At 39.2% G+C, this 21,262-nt stretch overlaps 1 protein-coding gene across 1 annotated transcript in view; it reads right to left on the bottom strand.

Moving 5' to 3' along the window:
- Positions 1-3,588: 3,588 nt before the first annotated feature.
- tgfbr3 (transforming growth factor, beta receptor III) overlaps positions 3,589-21,262 on the bottom strand; it is a 77,993-nt gene continuing 60,319 nt past the window's right edge. Inside the window, exons 11-17 of the mRNA XM_075484916.1 lie at positions 20,421-20,570; positions 19,874-20,059; positions 16,052-16,345; positions 15,430-15,559; positions 11,567-11,602; positions 11,378-11,485; positions 3,589-8,056 (exon numbers count right to left, since the gene is read on the bottom strand). Coding sequence (XP_075341031.1) covers positions 7,938-8,056; positions 11,378-11,485; positions 11,567-11,602; positions 15,430-15,559; positions 16,052-16,345; positions 19,874-20,059; positions 20,421-20,570 — 1,023 coding nt within the window. The 3' untranslated portion in view covers positions 3,589-7,937. The remainder of the gene's footprint in view (positions 8,057-11,377; positions 11,486-11,566; positions 11,603-15,429; positions 15,560-16,051; positions 16,346-19,873; positions 20,060-20,420; positions 20,571-21,262) is intronic.

The raw sequence follows: 21,262 nt of genomic DNA, 5'->3' as shown, positions 1-21,262 counted from the left end.
CCCCACCTGGAGGGGTATGCTGGTCAAAATATGCACTTTTTATGCTCAGAATGTTCAACCTGAAACTCATTTTTATCTTATAACTCAAAATTAAAGTTGAGAAAGGTCAGAGCAAAGACATGCAGAGGAGACAACCAGAGGGCAGCGTTTAAATAAAGGGACTGAATAAGGCCAGCAAGATATGGTCAAAAGTTCACATGCTGGGTAAAATGAAAATACACTTCAGAGCTGCTGGCTCAGTGTTGGTGAGTAATGGTAGCCTCATGAAGGGATTATGACAGACTCAACCTGAAAGCAGGGGCGCTCTTTGTACTCATGTGCAGTTCAAGTCAGAGAAGGGCTTTTGAGTCTCTTTGTGGCTATTAGAGTTTCTTAAAAGCTGTTTCACATCTCATTCTGAGTCTCTTCATGGTCACGTTGCACTTCGTTGAAGCTGTTTTCCATTTCTAGATACAGCACTCAATACTCTATTGAAAGTTGAAAGTTCTGCATGACAGTGTTACATCATAAACTATTTGTTTCCCATGTTCTTAATGTTTATGGGCTGGTTTGAAAGCAGGATTTATATTGTTGTAGCTGATTGAACTGGAACTTTTTCTGCATTCAACTGTTCGCCTCCTTTTGGATTAATCTGAAAACAAATATAAGAACAGATGACAATCTCAATCAGGTGAAAAGGTCCATTTGTTTTGTGGGCAAAACTCTTTATTTGTAAAGTAACTATAAGGAGAAGCTCCAGATGATTTTGCTGTGAAGTGAAAAGTACTATATCTATTATCTTTGTAAATGTAACTGACTTAATCATAGCACTGTGGATAATAGAAGGGAGAGAAACATTGGACAACCCCATGCAAACATTTACATTTTCACTCCCATCTGAGAGATTATAAACTCTTATTACAAAGCAATGGTAGTACGCTACTGGATGGCCTTTATACTGCATATTGACCCTCCATCCGTTTGGGTCCCAGAAACCCAGACTCAGTACATCCCCAATGATCAGCCTTGAAAAAAAAAAAGTAAAACTTTAGTCAGTGTGTTTTAAGGGCATTAACAACAATTCCAATGACTAAAGTGTTACTCATAGTGGTGAAAGAACAAAGAACTGAATCAGCAGTCGTTGTCTTTGACTAGAGACTCATTTTTCTTTTATTACTTACCAGCACTAAAGAGAGGCCAAACAGAAAAAATGGGGAAAATGTATACTTTGTCAAAGGGACAAGATGTTATGTTACTTTATTTAATGCGGCATGTGTAAATGGGGATCTCATCACTACCACTTGATATAGTTGGTAGTATTCCCGATTCTAGTTTCTGTTTTTGTCCTATTCGACGTAAGATCCTAAGCTTTCCAAAAAAAGAAGGGAACACAACAATTTCAGGTGTGTCTTCCATTTTTTTTTTTTTTATTGTCAAAAAGAAAAGTAAGATGCTAGTTAGAGCTGTGGAGCTATCCCAGTTCTTCTAAGTTCCTGGTGGTTCAATGTTTTTATGCATCAAAAAGGTAAAATAAAGTTCAGCTTTTGTCTATTGGCAGCTTTTCTGGAGTCAGGAATGGCCATAGGAGGGTGGAGATCAACAGTGATACCTATCACCTCACTGGACACAAAAGAAAATACCTCTTTTCTATTCTAAGAAGCACCACAGACACAAGGATCAAAGCACAAACATCATGATCATAGAGACTATGTCTTTTTTAACTTTATACTTTATGAAAGAGCTTGATCATTTCTGAATGGGGCTCTATTAGAGCCAGGTGTTTTTTGGTGTCTGTATCTTACGGCTGACGGGAGTCTTTTCCATGTTTCATGGTTGCATAGACAGTCTTACTGTAGCTTTCTGTAGAGCCCACTTACAGGAAGGAAAAGAGATGCTCGAGTCAGTCAACACCCATACTGCGTAGAGCTTAACGTTGTTACCTTAGTAAATTTGTAACACAAATGAAGGCTTTTATGCTTTAATTCTTACAAAACAGCCAGCAGTTAGAATGGCAACAGTACAAGCCGAGGAGGTGGAGAAAGGCTTCACATAGAGGCAGTAAAGTATATACAGACCTGATTTGATTCAAACTAATCCTTTTCACCAGTAATGAGCAATTCTTTTTTATGCTACATTTAAGGGATGCTCAAATACTATCACCTGTTGTGAAATAAAATACAAGAATTGTTGTTTCACTTTGTACCATAAAGACTTGATTTTTTACTTTCTTAAGTTACTGGAAGAATATTTTTCCCATTTAAGTCTATATATCAGATTGCAGATATGAGACTCAGTGAAGGCTGCAGGGCAATAGTCTGCCTTGTCTTGCTGATAATTCATAATCACAGTGGAATATAAACCAAACAGCCCACTGCATGATTGATGCGACTGAATTTAAAGCTAACAGTTGAGATTATGTTGTGTCAATGATGCCATCAAGAATTCAGTTCACGGGTGGGAGTATCTGCAAGTAAATATGGAGAATCTCCTTCAAGTTGTTAAAGGGCACAAAAAATATGCACTTTTATGTTAACTTGAAGCACAAATGTAGGGCACGGCTTCACAGTCCTGCTGTTCTTTCAGGCAGAAAACAATCATGAAGAACTGTGGAGGCAGTTACACAGGCAGCTAATCTGGTCTCATCTCCCTCTGATGTTACACAACAGGCAAAAAATTCCAAAACATCTCACTAAAAAAATATTCTAGAAATCAAGATTAGGACCTAAGGTTGGGTCTTAATTCATATGACCTCCACACCATCAGTTCTTGGAGTCCTGTCAGCTGAGGAAGAAAAAAAAACGATTTTTGCACTGTTGTCTGGGGCTCAGGCAATCAGTGACTAAATGGATTAGCTGCAAAATAACAAATCTGTGTTCCAGATACCTAAAAGGGAAAGCTGGAAATGTTTATGTTTATGCATTTGGCAGACTTTTATCCAAAGCGACTTACACTGGTAGGCAGGTAGGGTAAGGGGGTCTTGCCTAAGGACCCCTACAGGAGGTAGTACCATTCATGCAGGGGATTTGAACCCAGGTCACACACATGAAAAGTGGCAATCTTACCACTACACTATCCTACAAACTATTATTAGTTGAAAAGCTAAAAAGTTAGTCATCAATTGGACCAACGCCTTGTGGAGTCCGTGAAACCAGTCTAAAGAAATAAAAAAATAAATGTGTTCATGTGATATCACAGAAAGGGTGTCAGAAGGATTTGGGACGCAGGCCCATGTTGTCTCACTTTTTCCAATTTACTCCAAGGCACGCCGTTCGGAGCCGTCTCCAAGGACGTCTCCAAGGCTCTAATCAAAAGCAAAGATGCTGGGGGAGGGGGGTGTGAAGTCTAACGCATTGCCTTTCACTGATCACCCCCTACCCGCCTCTGAAAACGTCCTGCCAGAGGTCCACATGGTCTATATCATGTTATGAGCTCACCAGAGACGAGTCATGACTTCATCACCACAGGGCCAAGCCTAACACCTCATCATTGCAGCTGATTGTTTTAAACTAAATCCATATACAGGAGGAGGTTTCCACTAGCATGTGGCTCGCCTGCTGCGAAAACTCCCATTATGGCAAAGAGATCATTAAAAAGCCGATACAGTCTCCATCATTATCATGAAAAATTTTATTGGTCATATTGGGGATACAAATGTCATGCATATTTACAGCATATAAAAAGTTTAATAAACAAGAGACAACAATGATGGCTAACTTAGGTTTGACACGTTTACAAGCCACAAGAAAAACAATGTTGCGATCATGAAGGTGCTTTCTTATATCGTTGTTTTCTTTGAAAATAGTTTTTAAACCTTTAACTGCGATAAAACCATGTTTGGGCCCTTACATCACAAATGCAGTATAATCAATAGAAAATGCATACACACAGACACACAAATTACACATTTACAGAAACACGTGAGGTAGTTAAAGGCAAAAAAAAAAGAAAGAAAAGAAAGAAATACAATCATTAATTAGATCAATGGATTTTGTGCTCCTATTTCAGCTGTACTGAGTATAGTCTTTACTGCCAATGCACTCAGAGGAACTCCAGAAACGTACTTTTTGCAACAATGCTCCTATTGTTTGGTACAGCATACTTTCATGTATATTAAATATACATATATAATATACATGCATATACACATATATATGTGTATATGCAAAATGCAGGGAAAATGTTGATGTTTGAACTTGTGAATTGTATTCATGTTATTTTCGTGTGAAAGAATATCCTCAAAATTCGTCTGAAATGAGAAGACAAAATCCAGCTCTAACATGAGGCTCAGGCGCTCAACAGCACGACTCAAAGGAGAGGGATGATAATTACATGTGGGATATGGAGTCGCCGCAGTTGATAAGAGAAACCACAAAACTATAGGAATGCCAGAAAGCCTCATTATGAGAGCTTATTATAGGCTGCAGCACTGCAACACATGAAAACAGGGTTGGTTTTAAATTTGATATCATTATAAGGGGATGTATAGTGTGTCATTACTGCAACAGCTGAGGAACCAAAGCAAGTCAGAGATCTGAGTTTTATCATGTGACACGAGGCCAGAGCAGCCAAGGAGGACCCAAACTATCTTTACTAATTCCATAATACATTATATATAGTCTAATATTCATAGCTGTAGCTTATCTTCCATTATATGACGCGGTTTTCTAGCATCAGTTTTTAAAACTTTGACTTGCATATTACATACACAAAAATATGTATTTTATTCATAAAAAAATGACATTGCAAAATATATCAACATCCGAGTTGTATTCCATGGACAGAGGCTTTGTTTGAAGGTGGGTAACTGTTTAGTAAAATGCATCAACATGGTTAACGATACATGTCCCTACATTCCCAAAATCATTTCTAATTTTACAGTATAATTATCAACATATCATTTTTATCACTAGTTATAAAAAAACGATATGAGACTTTAATGATTATTCTAGTTTCCCAAAAGCATGTGTCGTGTTAGAGCAAATCCACAATTCACAGTACTTATACAAGGATGACAATAAATTTCTTTCGTAAATATATTTCAAAATATAATCTTTTTACACAAATATACCTATTTATACTCTCTTTAGAAAGTTTTATACAAGTTTACATAAAGGAAAGAAAGATCCAAAACTTTGAGATAATATACATTCTTATCTTTTCTTGGTACTTCTTACCAGAGACAGTTAATTGGTTACAGGAAATCATCCCTTCTCCCTTTCCTCTCAAAGCCCAAGTTTGTCCCCAACACACACCTTGATACACACACAAATACAACAAATATTCATATTCTATTGAGACAGTGGGACAATATTGTAGAAAATATATGTTGAAAACAATGAGTTTTGGCTTCAGCTTATTCAACATACTATCAGTGCCAAGATCCTTACAAAAACAAGTGGAATAAGGAAGTCCAAACACTGCGTGCCTGCAGTCTCAAAATTACTTTTTTTTTTTCTGATAAGAAGGCAATTAGCTGACTATTCAAACAGCTAACTTACAAAAAGTTCATCGCCACTTCATCATGAGACCCTGCCAATTTAAAGTTGGCCTCTCAAGAATAACAATTCGGTGCTCCGTGTTTTCAACTAATGCATGTTAAGCCACGATTAGTAGTATTTTCTTAAAACAGAGCCATAGTTATTTCTGTCAATCAACACTCTGAATAGTATTTTACTATGTTCAAAACTATTTGTGGCATTGATGAACTGCACACTCTGCTAATACCATCGAAACCCCGAAAAAAAAAAGTTTTGCTCACTTGCAGCCCCTCGTAACATTTTGAATATTTACATTATTACAGAAATATACAAAAATTGAAAGAAAAAGTCAACATTTTGAGAAAAAGAAACATTTACCTTCTTTCTAAAATTTAGTCGAGAGGATTAATATCACTCTTGTGTATGTACATTGAGTATGTTGGAGATGGAAGGTGATTAGCATAGCCTACTGTAGCATCAAGACAGGAAGCAGCTACCTCAGAGGAATTTTAAAAAGTTCAAAAGTTAAACCATATTTTTATGTTAAACCAGGCTTAACAACCTCCAGTCTGACTATTTAACGAACCAAAATGCAAGATGACATTTTTTTAGGATTTAGTTTTGTGCTCGAAATGTCCATTCCTCTGAATTAGCCGTGTCCACTTATTATGCTAAGCTAGGCTAAGTAACACACAGACATGAGAGAAGTATCAATATTTCCCTTTAACGTTTAGATAGTAAGCTATTAAGGACATTTCCCTTCATGCTGAAAGTGTTCCATGAACAATAGCTATTAAAAAGAAATGCCCCTGCAAAGTTGAGTAAGACTGAGGACACTGAGGCTGTGTTCCAATTGTCCACTAATTCACTGTATAGTCCACTATGTAGTGTGTCAACCAACTTGCTGTGTTGTGAGATATTTCAACTGAAACTTTTCATTCACTACAAACACGTCACATGGTGCACCAAAAGTGGTGTACTCAAGCTATGCACAATATCAGCCATCATGCACCTAGCTTGATATCGTGAATTTTTTTCTCCAACGAGTGCCTGGAGAGAAATCAGCATAATACGAAAATAACCATGATGTGGTTCATCTCTTTCTGCCTGTGATGCAAGACTTGAGAAATGATTAGTAAGATAAGTACAAAAATTATATTCTAAACTTGATTTGTTCAGTCTAAACAAGTAAACATGTTCGGAACATGTTGTGATGTAGCTCACTATTGAAATATTTGTATGCGAGCTGCAAAAATGGGGCCATCTTGGATCCAAAATCAGTTCTTCCCAAACAGTTGTTTTGTTTTGACATATCTAACTGCTTATTGTTGGCATTATTAATTCATTCTTAGTATACTGAAAATTATGATATGATTACAGCTGCAGTCGGTGCTTGTGTAGGTTGATACAGTACACACACACACACATACACACACACACACACAAAGGGTACGTCATAAAGTTTTTTGTGGCTGTTTTGGACACAGATGTTAATTACAACCCGTTTTCAGCTAAATACAGCATACTTGTGCTATCCATCACCACAGAAATGGCATGTGCCTGTCCCATTTGTTTATGGGACATGTAATGAAATGCATCAGCTGTCTGCCACTACCCTGTAGTAAGTCCTTTATATCGCGAACACTGTTCAATAGTTGAGTGAGTAAATGAATAAGTGGTCAATCTGAACACAGACTCACATCAAAGCTTATGCCTAGATTCACTCAAATGTATTACTACATCTGCTTTATATACTTTACCAACTTATTTGTATGAATCCATTACAAACGGATTTGGGTTAAATGGTTATTAAATGTGGAATTCTATCTGCATGCCTTTCACATTTTTCTTTCACATTTTTTGGCGTTTGCTCTTCTGTAATACATTCAATAAAATCTGTTATCTAGATGATCTCTCAAGATGCTGATTTGCATTCATACTGCACATTTGTCCATATTTTAATAGTGGTTGTTCTGCTTACGTTCTGGGGTGTTGCCTTAAAGAAAAGTTTTACCGTCCAGCCATCAACATTACCACTTTCTAATCATGGCAACCTTATTGCTTTTGCTAGCTCTTGAAGCACACCTGTTTATATCAGGATTTACAGCCTAAATCAAACCATGTTAGGTAAAAAACAAAAGGAAAAAAGAAAAAAAAGGCTTCCATATGTTCAGCAAAAAAAAAAAAAAAAAAAAGCATTATTTGGATTTGAATAAATGCCTGTAATAAACTGTTATTTGTGAGGCAAAGGCTGGCAGGCTGTATCCCTGTTACATACCAATGACACCAGGACAGTATTTGACTACATACACTTAAGAGTGGCTCCAGTTTTACACAAGTACTAAAGGTTGCACTAAGTACTAAGAGTGTTCTCTTTTTCGTGATCGTACTTTAGGAGATCAACAAACCATTCACTGTGAAGCGTTTGGGGCCTTCCTGTGCTGTGGCAGGGCTCTGCGTCCTGCTTGGTGGCAACCTTGGCTACGCTGTGCTGCTGCTGGAGCATGGTGTGCTTTGCGTGCTGCCGATACTGTGAGCTGCACTGCTGTTCTCTGAGGCAGGCTGGGACCTCTGGACCGGCTGTGGGCCAACTGTCTCACCTAGACATAGAGCAGGAGTGGGAGTGGGAGCACAGCGAGAAGGGGATTGGACCAAAGGGAGTTTGAGAAAATGGAGAGAATTTAGAATTGGGCTAGAACGTGACCAACTTTAAACTGCAAATTATTTTCCTCTTTAGCTCAAAGAGCCTCAATTTATCATCTACACTAAGAAAAATGCACTATTTAATCTTGTTTAGTCCAGCATTTTTTTGACAAAGCTCATAAAATTCCAATATTACTCACACTGTCCCATGAGGTTAATGCATTTTTACAATAGAAATATGATTCAAATTTTTCAGTGCAAAGCATTGAATGTGTAAAGCTGTACAAGAACCTAGGCCTTCATCTAATGGCCTCTACTATATTCAAGAATAATATGCTTTATATTGTATTCAGATACTAGGTCCCAAAAGATGTCATCAAAAAGCGACCAGAAAGAAAAGGTCACATCCTATCTGACAGCCTTCCCTCAAAAGAAGGGGGAGAAGATGTTGACTCTTTTTTTTATCTGGAATCAATTAGCCTTGCTTGAGTAGATGAAGCAGAAGAAACAACTCAAGACCCTGTAACTGAGCCTCAAACCACTGGTTTATTGTTCTATCTCTAAATAAGCAAAGTAAACTCTTGATCCAAAGCTTAAATGAATGACAAATAAAAGTGCTTTGTCTGTTTACTAAAAAAAAAAAGTCTAACAGACAATGAATAGCTTTGAAATGAAGCCAAGTCTGTGTTTAATTTGGGTTTTTGGCCCCATTATTACTGCAGTCTGCTTTGTAACCTCTCTCCCAGCAGATCAGTGGAGAGTACACACTGTCTCTTTCATACAATGATTTGTTATTAATAGTTTAATTTGTGCTAGAAGCTGCGTGTTTGAGTGAGCGCTTGCATATATGACAGCAGTATGTTTCCACAAGTGATCTCCCATCCCTCTCCCTCTTTAAGGCCCCACAGTTCTGCTAATGTTTAGCAGAACAGGGCTGCCAGCAAACGTTCCCTCGCAGGACCAAGAGCTCGGCAAAACAAAGGGATTCACCTCATCTGTCAGAGGAAATTTCAATTCCCAATTTCAATATTATCTTTGTAGATTGGAGAGATAAAGGCAGCTTTTATGTCACAGAAACATGCTGTATTTGAAAGTTGTTGTAACAGATGTGTATTCAAGGACAATATGCATTAACCCTTTACGTTTTGGACTCATATGCATGAGTGCAGTCTTGTTTCTCTTAAAAACAAAGTCAACACTCTAAACGTACCATGCCTTGACATGTGCATGAATCTGAACTCTGGAATCAAAGACTTTTTCATCTTTCTCAAATACACCTCATTATACCTCATTATGCAATTTTAAATTAGCACTAAACACAAAGAGCACTATTTTTGCTGATGTTTGATTAGAAACCAAAGTAGTGGATGCATTCAAATTTTGACCTGATGATGGAGCTTGATAAAAATGAAGGAAACAAAAGTTATTACAGTTAACCCTGAGAATGCTGTGAATGCGCGAACCAACACAAAGTGGCTGTAATGAAATTTCAGTCAGAAACTTACATATCGACTTTACGGTGCCACTACTGATAAAGTCCGAGGATCATAAAAATCCTTAAAGATTTTTTGTTTCTAACCAAAGTTTTATGCTACTCTATCCAGTAACTATTGAGATATTCAGACTTAACTTATGTGATGGACTGACCTCACCAGGGGGCCCTACCTTTGTAGGTCTGAGCAACATCTCTGTGGAGATGATGTGTCTCTCTACCGTGTCGTGAGATGAATGTCATTTTCTCATCTCGTCTTTCAGGAATTTAGAGCAAATAACGAGAACAATGATGAAATTTCTCCTCATGTGAGTGATTCAAGCAGTTTATAGATGCTGGTCTGTTACTGCAGCAGTTGGAGAGCAGGTTTCTTGGGAAAAGCGGACAGTAGGCCTGGTACACTAAAGACTGACGGTCAGTCAAGACAATAAGCAAGATTTCAAATGGCAAAATGTGAGGTTGCTATTTAAAGAAATGACACATGCATTTGCTTTAAAAAGCATTCAATTGTTATAGTTACAAAAAAGAAAACAAACGGTACTTGCAATAATGATGTAATAACTACATAATTCAATCAAAAAGAAAAAAAAATAAATTTAAAAGGGCATGATACCCTTAGGGAATAAACCCAAATTTGTTCTCATGTTTCATCACTCTGTACACTAGTTTAAAATACACTCTGACTTGATATTTTGGGTGGTTGTTTTGGGGACTCTGCATTCTCGGGGTAAACTGCAAATGCTGCCATATAAGGTGATTTCAGCCAATACAGCTTAGCACACCCATCCAAAGTGACCTAAGGCCTACTTTAACAACAAAGTCCTGTACATGCATATTTATTCCTATGCTATCTTTATACTTGTTCATATCTGACATCTATTATCTTTCAAAAACAAGTCAGTTACTCGTATTGTGTTATCTGTTGGTTACTTGGATATAAAGCTGAAATAAAGTGGCTTTCTGAAGAGCAGCCAGTGAAAATATAAGGACCCTAAAATATTACAGCTGATCTTTACTGCTACAAGAAATCTTCTTCAGTAAACACTTATAAATGTGATGGAGCATAGCTGGAAGAGTTTGTTGTACTATCGTTACTCTGACAAGTTTACATTGTTGTTACACGCTCAGCTAACAGAGAGGGTTGCCTACAAATAGTGAGCTGTTTCCAAACAGCAGTTTAAACTTCGTTGTTTCATTTTTGCAAAAATCTGAGATCTCTTCTTTTTTTTTCTTTTATGTATGATGACCATGGAGAACACATCAGTCAGCAGTTAGTGCAGCAGGTCAGTGGCGCAACTGATCACCAGTCAAACACTTAGGCCTCACAGAGCAGGGCAGATCTACATGCCGGTGAACTCAGTGGGCTGCTGGGAGCACACTTCCTCTCTGGGGTCAGCTAGGATCGTCAGGCTGGGGACTTTGGGGAAAGTCTTGGCATCTAATGGACAGATTGTGTGTCTTTTCCTGTGAGCGCCCACTAAACCCAACAAGGGGAATTTCCAGCTTGTCTCCAGCCATTGTACTGTGAATATTTGCTGACCACCCGCAGCCCAATAAACATTCAAAGGCAGGAAAGAGAAGAGGTCTTGCTGCTGACCAACAGGATATATTTACAGTAGAAGAGTCAATATGTTATTGTGAACCGGCCCCTGTCAGCTACAGGATGTTTGGTAGTCGTTGCGGCACACTGCTGGCACTGAGACGCTGGGACATTCCTTTCCATCTTATCTTTTCATTAAAGCGGAGAGGTGAGTTGGGGCGCTGGAGCAGCAGATTAAGGACCTACCTGTGTGCGTGTAGATAAACCACAGGGCTCCAGTCAACAGAGCCCCAATCACAAAGGCTGCAAATGCGATCCCCACCACTGTTGGAGTGTCCAGCAGATATAGTGTTCCTAAGAAACAAAGCAGCGTACAGTTCACATTGATTCATGTGAAGATATGTAAACAGAACAGAAGTACTAAAACTGTCTTACTTTCATCGCTAGGACTGTAAGGATCGTGGTATTCATCTGCAAAAAACAAAATAAAATGTTACTGTCTGTCAGCTATTACGCATGCTATAATGATGCCTTATATACATATATATTATATATTATGATATCTCAAATGTAAAACAATACATGCTCTGAGACACCCTGTCAACCACATACTCAAGGAGCAGCAGATTGCTGATACAGCCCTGTGCAGCAATTCTCCGTGGAATGTGTACAGACACTTGAATCAAGAAAACGCTGAAAGAACAGCTATTCTTTAAGCCGTCAATGTCCTCATGGATAAACCGACTGACACCAACAAGTTTTGCTCATTTGTTTATTTCAAGCCATCTGGAATTCTTTCAAAAGGGAAATTAGCTGTAATAATGTCTTAACAAACAATACAAAGGCGCTTGTGTATGGCCATTCTAAACCTGGTATGTGTCCAACACTCTGGCACAATGGGTGCTATTCTTGGAAAGAACACCTTTGAGTTTTCATCTTGCATAATGGCCGATGACAGGTCATCAGAGAGGACTTTAATTTCAGAGTGGACGATGGCCAGAGGACATCCTCTCTGCCACCCACCACTCCGTCCCATCACTCTGGTGTTATCTGTCCCAGGATACTTGTTATGCTAAGAATGTACAGAGAGGCCAGTAACACTTTCAGCCTCACATGCAGAGGATAAATGTAAAGCAGTCAAACTGAGACTGGGAGAAGACAACAATGCAACGTTCTTTTCAAAAACTTAACGTTAGCCAAGTTTATGTTATTTTGCGTGTCAAACTGAGAAGTCAGTGCACCCTTTTAAACTTTCCCCTGACATCTGTGGGGGACAAAAGTCTGCTGGACATCTGACTGGTCTTCACTACTTTAACAGAACCAGACATGAGCCTTAAAACTAAACTTGCAACTTGTTTTTGCAGCTTGAAGCTACTGCCAAAGTTGGAACAGCACTGATATCGCAATAAACGTCATTTATTTATGTAAGCCTGCTTGCCACAGAATGAGTGCACTCCCCCATAATGACTTGCTTTAATTCAACTATGAACTTTCCGCACAGCAAGCAAAACCCACCGATGTTGGCCAGGGGCGCCGCCAGGAATTTTGGGCCCCATGAAAGATTCTAATTTTGGGCCCCCCACCATCTCTATCCGGCTTTTCCAAACATAGCCCGCCATCACAATAGCATTTTTGTCATACTTTTCGTTGCCCATTCATGGACCATGGGTTTGTGTGATTTTAAATAAAGTTATGAACTTACTTACTTATACACTTATTACATTCAGTGACATAATGTAATGGAAGTAATCAACTGAGAAAATTCCTGGCGGCGCCCCTGACTGGCCCTCTCGTCTTTCTCCCGTCTTTCCTTCCGCTTCTGATAACCCGACTTCATTCTAGATTATTTCAGTCAGCTCACCGTCCATCATGTGTTTCAGACAGCCGCTCCGTACACCTGCCTGCATTTCGGATGCGTTCAACTACAATTCGATCAGAACTGGACCGCACCATTTTGCAAGAGGGGGAGGGCCGAGTAAATGTCAATATGCCAAAGAACTAAAGAAAAGTTATTGAAATCGAAAACTGTGTTTAATTAGTTTATTTTCCATTAAAAATGTTGTAATTCATTAGAAAATTCTAAGAATGGGCAACAATATTAATATTATATTATCACTACCTCCGAGGGCCCCCCAGGCTGCGCTGGGCCCTTAGAAACGTTACCACCTTTCCCCGCCTGGCGGCGCCCCTGATGTTGGCTCTACCAAGGCTTAGGACTCAGGGGGTTCAAACATATATTAGGTTCAAAGCACGCTACTAAAACCAGCTTTGGTACATAAGGCTATTAGCAATGCATGCGAGATAAGTTTATGCATTTATATGAGTGAAATAGACTCATACAAACCCTTAATCTTTAATCATTTGGCTTTAGTGTTAAAATGCTGAGTTTTGAGTTTTATGATAATCCCAATGATTAAGTAAGACGCTCAACATCTGGTTAGTGAATACTTAATTTGGAAAGCAAAAAAACCTCACTCAGCAGGTTTTAAGGAGAAAAATCATCATAGATATCTATCACAGGATCCATCCACTTGGAGAGATAAGCAAGCTGAAGGGCCCACATGTTCATCACTGCAGTTCCAGCCCAGAATATACCCTAAACTTTTCTCTTTTCTTTAACCTTTGAAATCTTGCACTAAATTAATTATACTTGTAGTATGGTAGAGATGATATCTTCCCTGCCAACCTCTCAGATAAATTGTACTTTTTTCTGAACATGTCCAGATCCACAAAAAGGGAATATAATTTACTACTGTTATGAAGCAGTAAATCTACTTTTGATAGAAGGGCCTTGAGGCTGTTATGTTTTTCCATGCACTAAATTGGCCACAACTGGCCCTCTTTGATTTGTAGATCAAGTTCTGCTCCTTGGGATACTGCCCAGAGCAGAACTACGGCCCTTGAAAAGGTTGTTTGTGTGTTTTGTTTGTCCCCCCCCCCCCCCCCCCCCAACATGTTTATGCCATAATGGTGTTTACTTATTTGGAAAATAAACTTGCTGCACTAGCATATTAGTGTTGGGTAAAGAAAACTTAACAAGATTAGTACAGTCATTACCTAAATTTCACAGTATTCCCTAATATCTTCAACACTGAGACTGGTATGTGTGTGTTTAAAAATTGATTCTATCCATACAGTGCCTTTGCCCAGCAGTGAAATACAAGGCCCAATTAGAAAGTAATAAATCCAACCACTCCTGGTTAGAATGCTCCAGAACAAGGCTGACACACATTGAGTGAGAAAATAATCTAAAAATTCTCCCCCACACATTAACTGTATTAACTGTACAGTTTAGGGAGGTTGGAAGCTTTGCAGACAGTTACAGTTATTTAATAGATGTTGCCCCTCACTCGGCAAGAGAGACAAATTATCTCACTTTGGCCTGAGTGACCACCGGCGAGGGAACAAGCAAATGTACTGTCCAGCTGACAAAAACAATCTACTGGTACAATATATCCATAATAACCTAAAATTGGCAAATATCAGCCATTGCTTATTAATATGATGTAACTGATATCAAATCATAACCAAATACGGCTGACTCATTCTGACCACAGCTCTCCTGTTGATGTCATTGTTCAGGAGGGATGATAAACTGAATAATCCGGCAGGCAATCCACTGGAGAATGGGCACTGGTGATATCACCCCATCTGATATCATGAGTTTAGGTCATAATTAGTACAATGTGATGGCAGTTGACTCATGACCCCACCTCCTGCAGACTTCTACCTCCCTGGGATTGCACTTACAGCCCCTGAGACACTCCGATACAACGAGAGGATGACTGGGCTGGGCTCCCAAAGCCAAAGAGAGGACTGATACACCCCTTTCCCTACCCAACTTGTGGAAAAGGGAGGCCGCGGAAAAGGGCCTAAGTGAAAAAAACTGGAGCTCTGTGCTGTATGACTCCTCTTTTTCCACACTCTCTCAGCGTGGACTCGTCCAGAACAACAGAACTGGGCCTCAGCGTTAGCGCACTCCCCTCTTCTGCAGTCAACCATATGCTAGTATGTACACACACCCAAAAACACACTCTTGTGTACAGATGTCAGTGTAAACTGACCCATGCTTGCGCACACATGCACACACCGCAGTTAATGTAGACCAGATGCTGGAAAGTGATGTGTAGTATTTTGTGGTTTGGTCTAATCTCTAAGTGCTGATCTGAGCCTTCTCTGGCTCCACCGCCTTCAAACCATCTCCTTTGCTTACTGTGGCTTTCTTTCACACTCTGCATACACTGTATACTACCATATCTAAGAAGGTGAAAATCATGTTATAATTTCCGAACACTAACCTGTAACGTATGGTTGATCTGAACCACCAAGCACAGCCAGTGGCTTGGTAGACACCTTGGCATTCATCATCATCGCCATGATATTGTTCGCAGTAACCGCAGAATGACAAGGTTCACCCGGTGCCACACACTGCAAGAAGAAATGTTTAAAAAATTCATTGCTTACTTGATTAATGTCATACTTGATAAAAAAGCATAAACCTGGAAACTGAACAAATAATAAATGGAGAAGCCTGACCCTGATCACATCAGCTGTTAACTGTTACCTTCTGTAACACTATTTTTCTGAGATAAAATGAGATTTTTATTGACAAAAAAGCAGGATTTGGATAGATGAATAACAATGACCATTTAGACGGATAATTATTTTGATCTGCAGCAAGATATCTGGCAAACTTTACCTGCATTACCACTTCCAGCTAAGGTTGGGCTGCAGACCTGACACTTAACGACTTACATCAGCCAGAATTAGGACCACTACAAGATGCTCGAAAACATTTTTTAAACAAATGTTCCTCAAACTATATGGCTCTAGAGAGACTACAACGATAGTGATGGCTCTTACAGTAATATCATCAAACCCACACAGAAGAAAATAGTCATTTAAAGAAGTATCACATACCAGTGGCAGTTCTCGGTTCTTTTGAGGCGTCTTTGAGCAAAGAGACATCTCACAGTGCAGGAAGAGAAACGGAATGTTGAACTTTGAGTCGAAGGTGAAGCTGAAACGTTTCTTCTCCGTCTTTGCAGTAGCGACAGGGAAGTCCTTCAGAGGAAAGTATTTGACAGAGTCATCTGTGTGGCAAACTGTCTCAATGAGTGAGTACTGAGACACCACTTTGGGGTTGGAGTCAGGAGAAATGAAGCATGATATGATGATGAACCCCACATCTGGGTCTGTTGTGGTGGATGTGACCTGGAGCACATGATAGAGAGGGATATTTTAGTACATAGACAGTCATGCATAGTAGTCATGACAAATCTTCTCCAAAATATAAAGCCTGATGTCTCTGATGGTAACTGACCGAGTTGAGAGAGACTGCAACGTTGCTTTGACCTGAAATGAGCATCCCTTGTGTCATACTTATTTTTTGAAAGAACACATTAACTTCTACACTCTACTTCTCATCATAACATTGTCATCTTATACCCACTTTGCTCAGATGAAGTCGTATACTTACACCATTAAAATCACTGACAGATTGATATTGAATCATCTTGATTCAATATCAATCTCAATGTTCTGTGGAGAAAATCTGCATCTTGGGATTTCACTTTGATACCTACCTAAACATTTCTGCAGACCAATTACCCCTCACAGCCATACAGTATGGCAACAGCCCTCCCCTAAAGAGCAGCTTTCTGCAGAGGGACTTCACTGAGCCTGGCAAAAACAGTTTAGGAAGGGGCTAAAAGGAATGTCAAAGTGCCACCCTCCAGATACCACTGATGGGACCTGATAGCATCCGAGGCAAGAAAGCCCAATACACGAAGACCATCCCCACAACCCGCAGTGCCCAAACAATCCTTTGCTGAGGGGAAGTGGGATGACTTCATCGGCGAGCGATAAATATCCTGCCATGTTGAACAAAACTAGCAGTAGTAAACTCCATGTGAAGTTAGCCGACTGTCACTGAGCACGGAGTAAATAAGCTGTGCTTATGAAGTCATCTTCATTGACTTCATGAAGTCAATGAAGTCATCCCACTAGACGCGTGTGTAGAAAGCTTCCTATAAGCCCCCCGATAGCCCAAATAACAACAAAATGTCAGCTATGAGCTAACAGTGCAATAGTACGCGTTCATTTATTCATTCGTCTTAAAGTATTCGTGAAATAAAGACAGATAATGCCTTATTTAGAGGCTGTATTGTCTATGCCCTGTTCTCTCCCATTATATGGACATACGCGGATCTCGAGTGATCTAAATAGCTTCCGGAGGCTTCTAGGACGCCGACTTTCACCAAACTGTTATCGGCGAGTAGATGAACGTATTTTATGCCAGAAATAAGGTCCAGGTTTTAAAAAAAAAAAAGTAACTTCATCTTTAAGATGTTCTTTGACCACACATTGACTGGTCAAAGCTCCTTTGGCAGGATGAGGAGAGCACACTCTATATTAGGCAGATTGTCATAATGTTTAAATTCGTACAATATATATAAAACAAATTAGATTTGTAAGTTCCAAGAATTTAATTACCATGCCTGAGAGGTGTCTTTAGGCTAATTGTGTTACCTTCACACAGACAGGCTAGTAGGTAGTTATAAGGGAAACATGTTCTTTTCATCAAACTATTGAAAAAACTAATGAAAATAATTAACAAATTTCAAGTTGAAATAATTTGTTTTTAGCTTTTTGGAAATCCTGGATGCCATAAAGAGAGGGACCCTCCGGCTTGTTTTACAGTGCTTAGTTAAAAAAACAGCTTTTCTGATTATATGGGGGTGCATTAGTGCAGTGAAATTGGCAACTTTCAAATCTGAAAAGGCACTTCAATCCTGAATGGTTTTAGAGCAACATGTGGTCTGCCGACTGCATCTATTACAACATCATGACTTAATAGTGGAAGAGTCCTGGTGCTGGACTGTCCTGCCTGCAGTCCAGACCTTTCACCAACTTAGATTTGGCACATCATGAAACACAAAATTCTGTGACAAAGACCCAGGATTATCAGTAGCAAGAATCCTATATCAGACAAGAATGGGATGACATTCCTCTTTCAGAGGTCCAGTAACTGGTCTACTCAGTTCCTAGACATTCACACGTGTTGTTAAAGGAACAGAAGATGCTACACGGTCTTAAACGTGTCCTTGTTCTGACTTTTTTTTTTGTTGTGTTGCTGCCATCAAATTCCAGGTAGACTAATATTTTTCTTTCAACATTTGATGTTTATGAGATTTGTAGATCATTGCATCCTGTTTTTGTCTGCATTTTACACAGCCTCCAAACTTCTTTGGAATTGGGGTTGCACTAACTGCCATTCACCAAACACACTGGACCATGTAGCAGATAAGGAGCTAGAGGCTCCAAACAACTCCAAAGCTCATAGAAAATTGAAGGTTGAACTTTACATTTGCTGCATATAGATCTAACTTAAATCCATGTTTTATTGTAAAGTTTTCAGCGCCCAATGTTGCTGGGTCAGGAAAAGTCTAAGCCAGGACTTACTTTCAAGTGATAACCAAGTGAAAAATAAGAGAAAAAAAAATTAGGCCCACAGATTAAGGCTGTGAATATATATAACATAATCAGAATATGGTTCTTTATGCATATTGTACATTTACAAGCCTTTATGTCCACATTTAGTGAAGGAGCTGTTCGGCACAAATTCACTCTTTAAGTATCAAAGTGCACTTGTGCATTTTTTGGCCACTGGCTCAGGTCAAGTCTCAGTACAGTGAGAATTCTGAAAACAGGGTTATGTGTGTTATATCTAACACAGAAAACTCTTTGTCCAGAATGTCAGTAAAACATCTCCTTCTGAGATAATCATACATCATCTTTCCAAAGAACCTCAGAGAGTGAGACTTTGCAATCTGTAATATGATCGACATCATTACTGCTGCAAAACAAATATTTTGGGCAAGACAGAAAGGATATAAAAACATGGAGTCAGGAGATGCAGTGGATGTTATGGAAGCAAAGGATCAGAGCCGCAACTAGACAAAATACAAACTGACCTTGTGGATTCCACACTAAAAGTTTAAGTGCGAAGAGCTTAAGCTAGCAACAGAGAATATAGACAGGATGGGTTTCTCCTAAAAGTTTTAATGTAAAGACTAAAATAAAAAACATAGAATTGTGAACAAAAAATATCAACTAATCTTTTCCTTAGAACTTCTCCTTGACCTTGTTAGAAAATGTGTTGAGGTTAAGGAAAGACGACTGGAGTAATTCGTAAAGGCTTGGGAAAAGACAGCTGCGTGGGAGCAGGAATCGGACCACTTTAACCAAAAGTTGTGTTGCAAGTCTGCACTAAATACACTAAAGGTGTTACAAAATCTTACAACTGAATGAAATTGATTTGAAAAAAAAGCCAAGGTTGAGAAAAAAGTCTGAAAGTTGCTAAATATTTGGCTACAGTGTAATCCAACGTACATTCCCCAGTACAAGAGTGTATTGATAAAGTATGTGTGTATTAAGAGGGGAGGTGCCGATATAACGACTGCATGTAAAAGAGAGAGGAGGGCGAAGGGCTGAATCAAGGCAGCTGCAAGCTTCTCTCCTTTCATAAGGAACAGTCCTACGTTAAAGAAGATAATAAAGGAAGCATTGAAGATCCTTTCCTTAGAATTTAGAGACGTTAAGCAGTGGGGCTCCCACTTAGATACTTCCAGGGTGTCTTAACTTGGTTAGAAACCTAACTTAGTAATAAGAAAAAAAAACAGACTGGACCCATCATGATCCCTGAAAGGAAGATTAGTGTATCATAAATGCAACACATACCTCCACAAAGACTTGCTGATTCTGTGAAACCGTGAAGAAGACCTGGCGTGAAGGATCGTCGGATGGCAGCGTGTTGTACAATTCCACGATGAAAGTCGTGTTGTCGACCGCTTGCTTGGTTGGTCCTCGAACAATTGCAGGAGGAGTTTCTGGCATTCCCTGGTCCTTTCTGTATGTGCAATTAAACTAAGAGAAGAACAAAATTAAGCCACTATATTTCACTGCTAAACACCATTGCCCTACATCACTCTGTTGTCACTAAGTGGGCGATGAGAAATGGATGGATAAGATAAAGGAAAAAAGTCAGAAGAGAGTATATGGGAGAAACTTCAAAATGGAAAATATCAGGTCAGGTTCATTCAACGTTTTTTTCATCATGAAACGATGGGTCAATTGATGGAACCAGATGAGTCTTTACTAACAGCAAACAACTCTGGGAAGTAAAGTTTCTTCTAACTGTCCACTTGTTGGTGATTTTGACTTGGCAGTTCAGATTTAAACTATGATGACATGCTGCTCTCAAAGAGAAAGAACTACTCTGACTTACCTCTATCGTATACGGGTGCTGCCTTTGTTCTGGAAATGTTCTCTCTGACTCCACTGGGTGCCTTCGGAACAGTGCATCTTCTGCATCCTGATCCTCATAATCCAGAGGCCCACCACTCCCATCCTTAGTCTCAGCATGAGTTATCCTGACCTGGAGTCCATAGAACCACACCAGTTAGTAAAAGAGAGGGGAAAAAATTACAAAAACACATGACATCCAGTTGCAATAATGTGGCCTGATTCTGGTAGAGATTCCAATCTTTGATAGGGGTCAGAAAAACATTGCTTAAAATGTGGTAATATACTGTGGCTTTAGCAGAAAAAAAAAAGCATATAACATGTTTCTAATATCTCAGAAAAGCAGACACATGTCAGGGGTCTGAGATAAGCCTGCCTCCTCAAAAAAAAAATCTGATTTAATGATGAGAGGACAATCTCAGTGACTCTAACAGGGTTATTTTGAAGTCTGCACCAAATGTTAGCTGACCTGCGACCAGAGCCTCTGCTCAATTAAATTAACACACCACAGCACAGAGGACACAACAGCCAAAACTGATTATCTTTGATATGTGGGGACCCAGGCAATGAAAATGAATCTCTTTGGAGCATAAGTCAGAGGTGGCCCCTGTATTCAAGCATTAACACAAAAGATGACCTTGGACTTGGATCCAAGTTTTAATCTGCATTAGACAGAAAAGTGATGTTCCAAAGTTCTCCTCACAAAAGATTTTGAAAGGCCAGAGAGGAAATGATTCATCCTTGTTAGAACAAAGACAATGAAAGAATGCATTCCAAAATAATGAAGATAACTGTAAATGTCAGGCGTGAATGCTAAATCCCAGA

Source organism: Odontesthes bonariensis, chromosome 15 (genome assembly GCF_027942865.1).
Source record: "Odontesthes bonariensis isolate fOdoBon6 chromosome 15, fOdoBon6.hap1, whole genome shotgun sequence".
Lineage (NCBI taxonomy): Eukaryota > Metazoa > Chordata > Actinopteri > Atheriniformes > Atherinopsidae > Odontesthes > Odontesthes bonariensis.
Note: the sequence above shows the minus strand (reverse complement) of the source record. Positions and strands in the feature narration are given on the sequence as shown.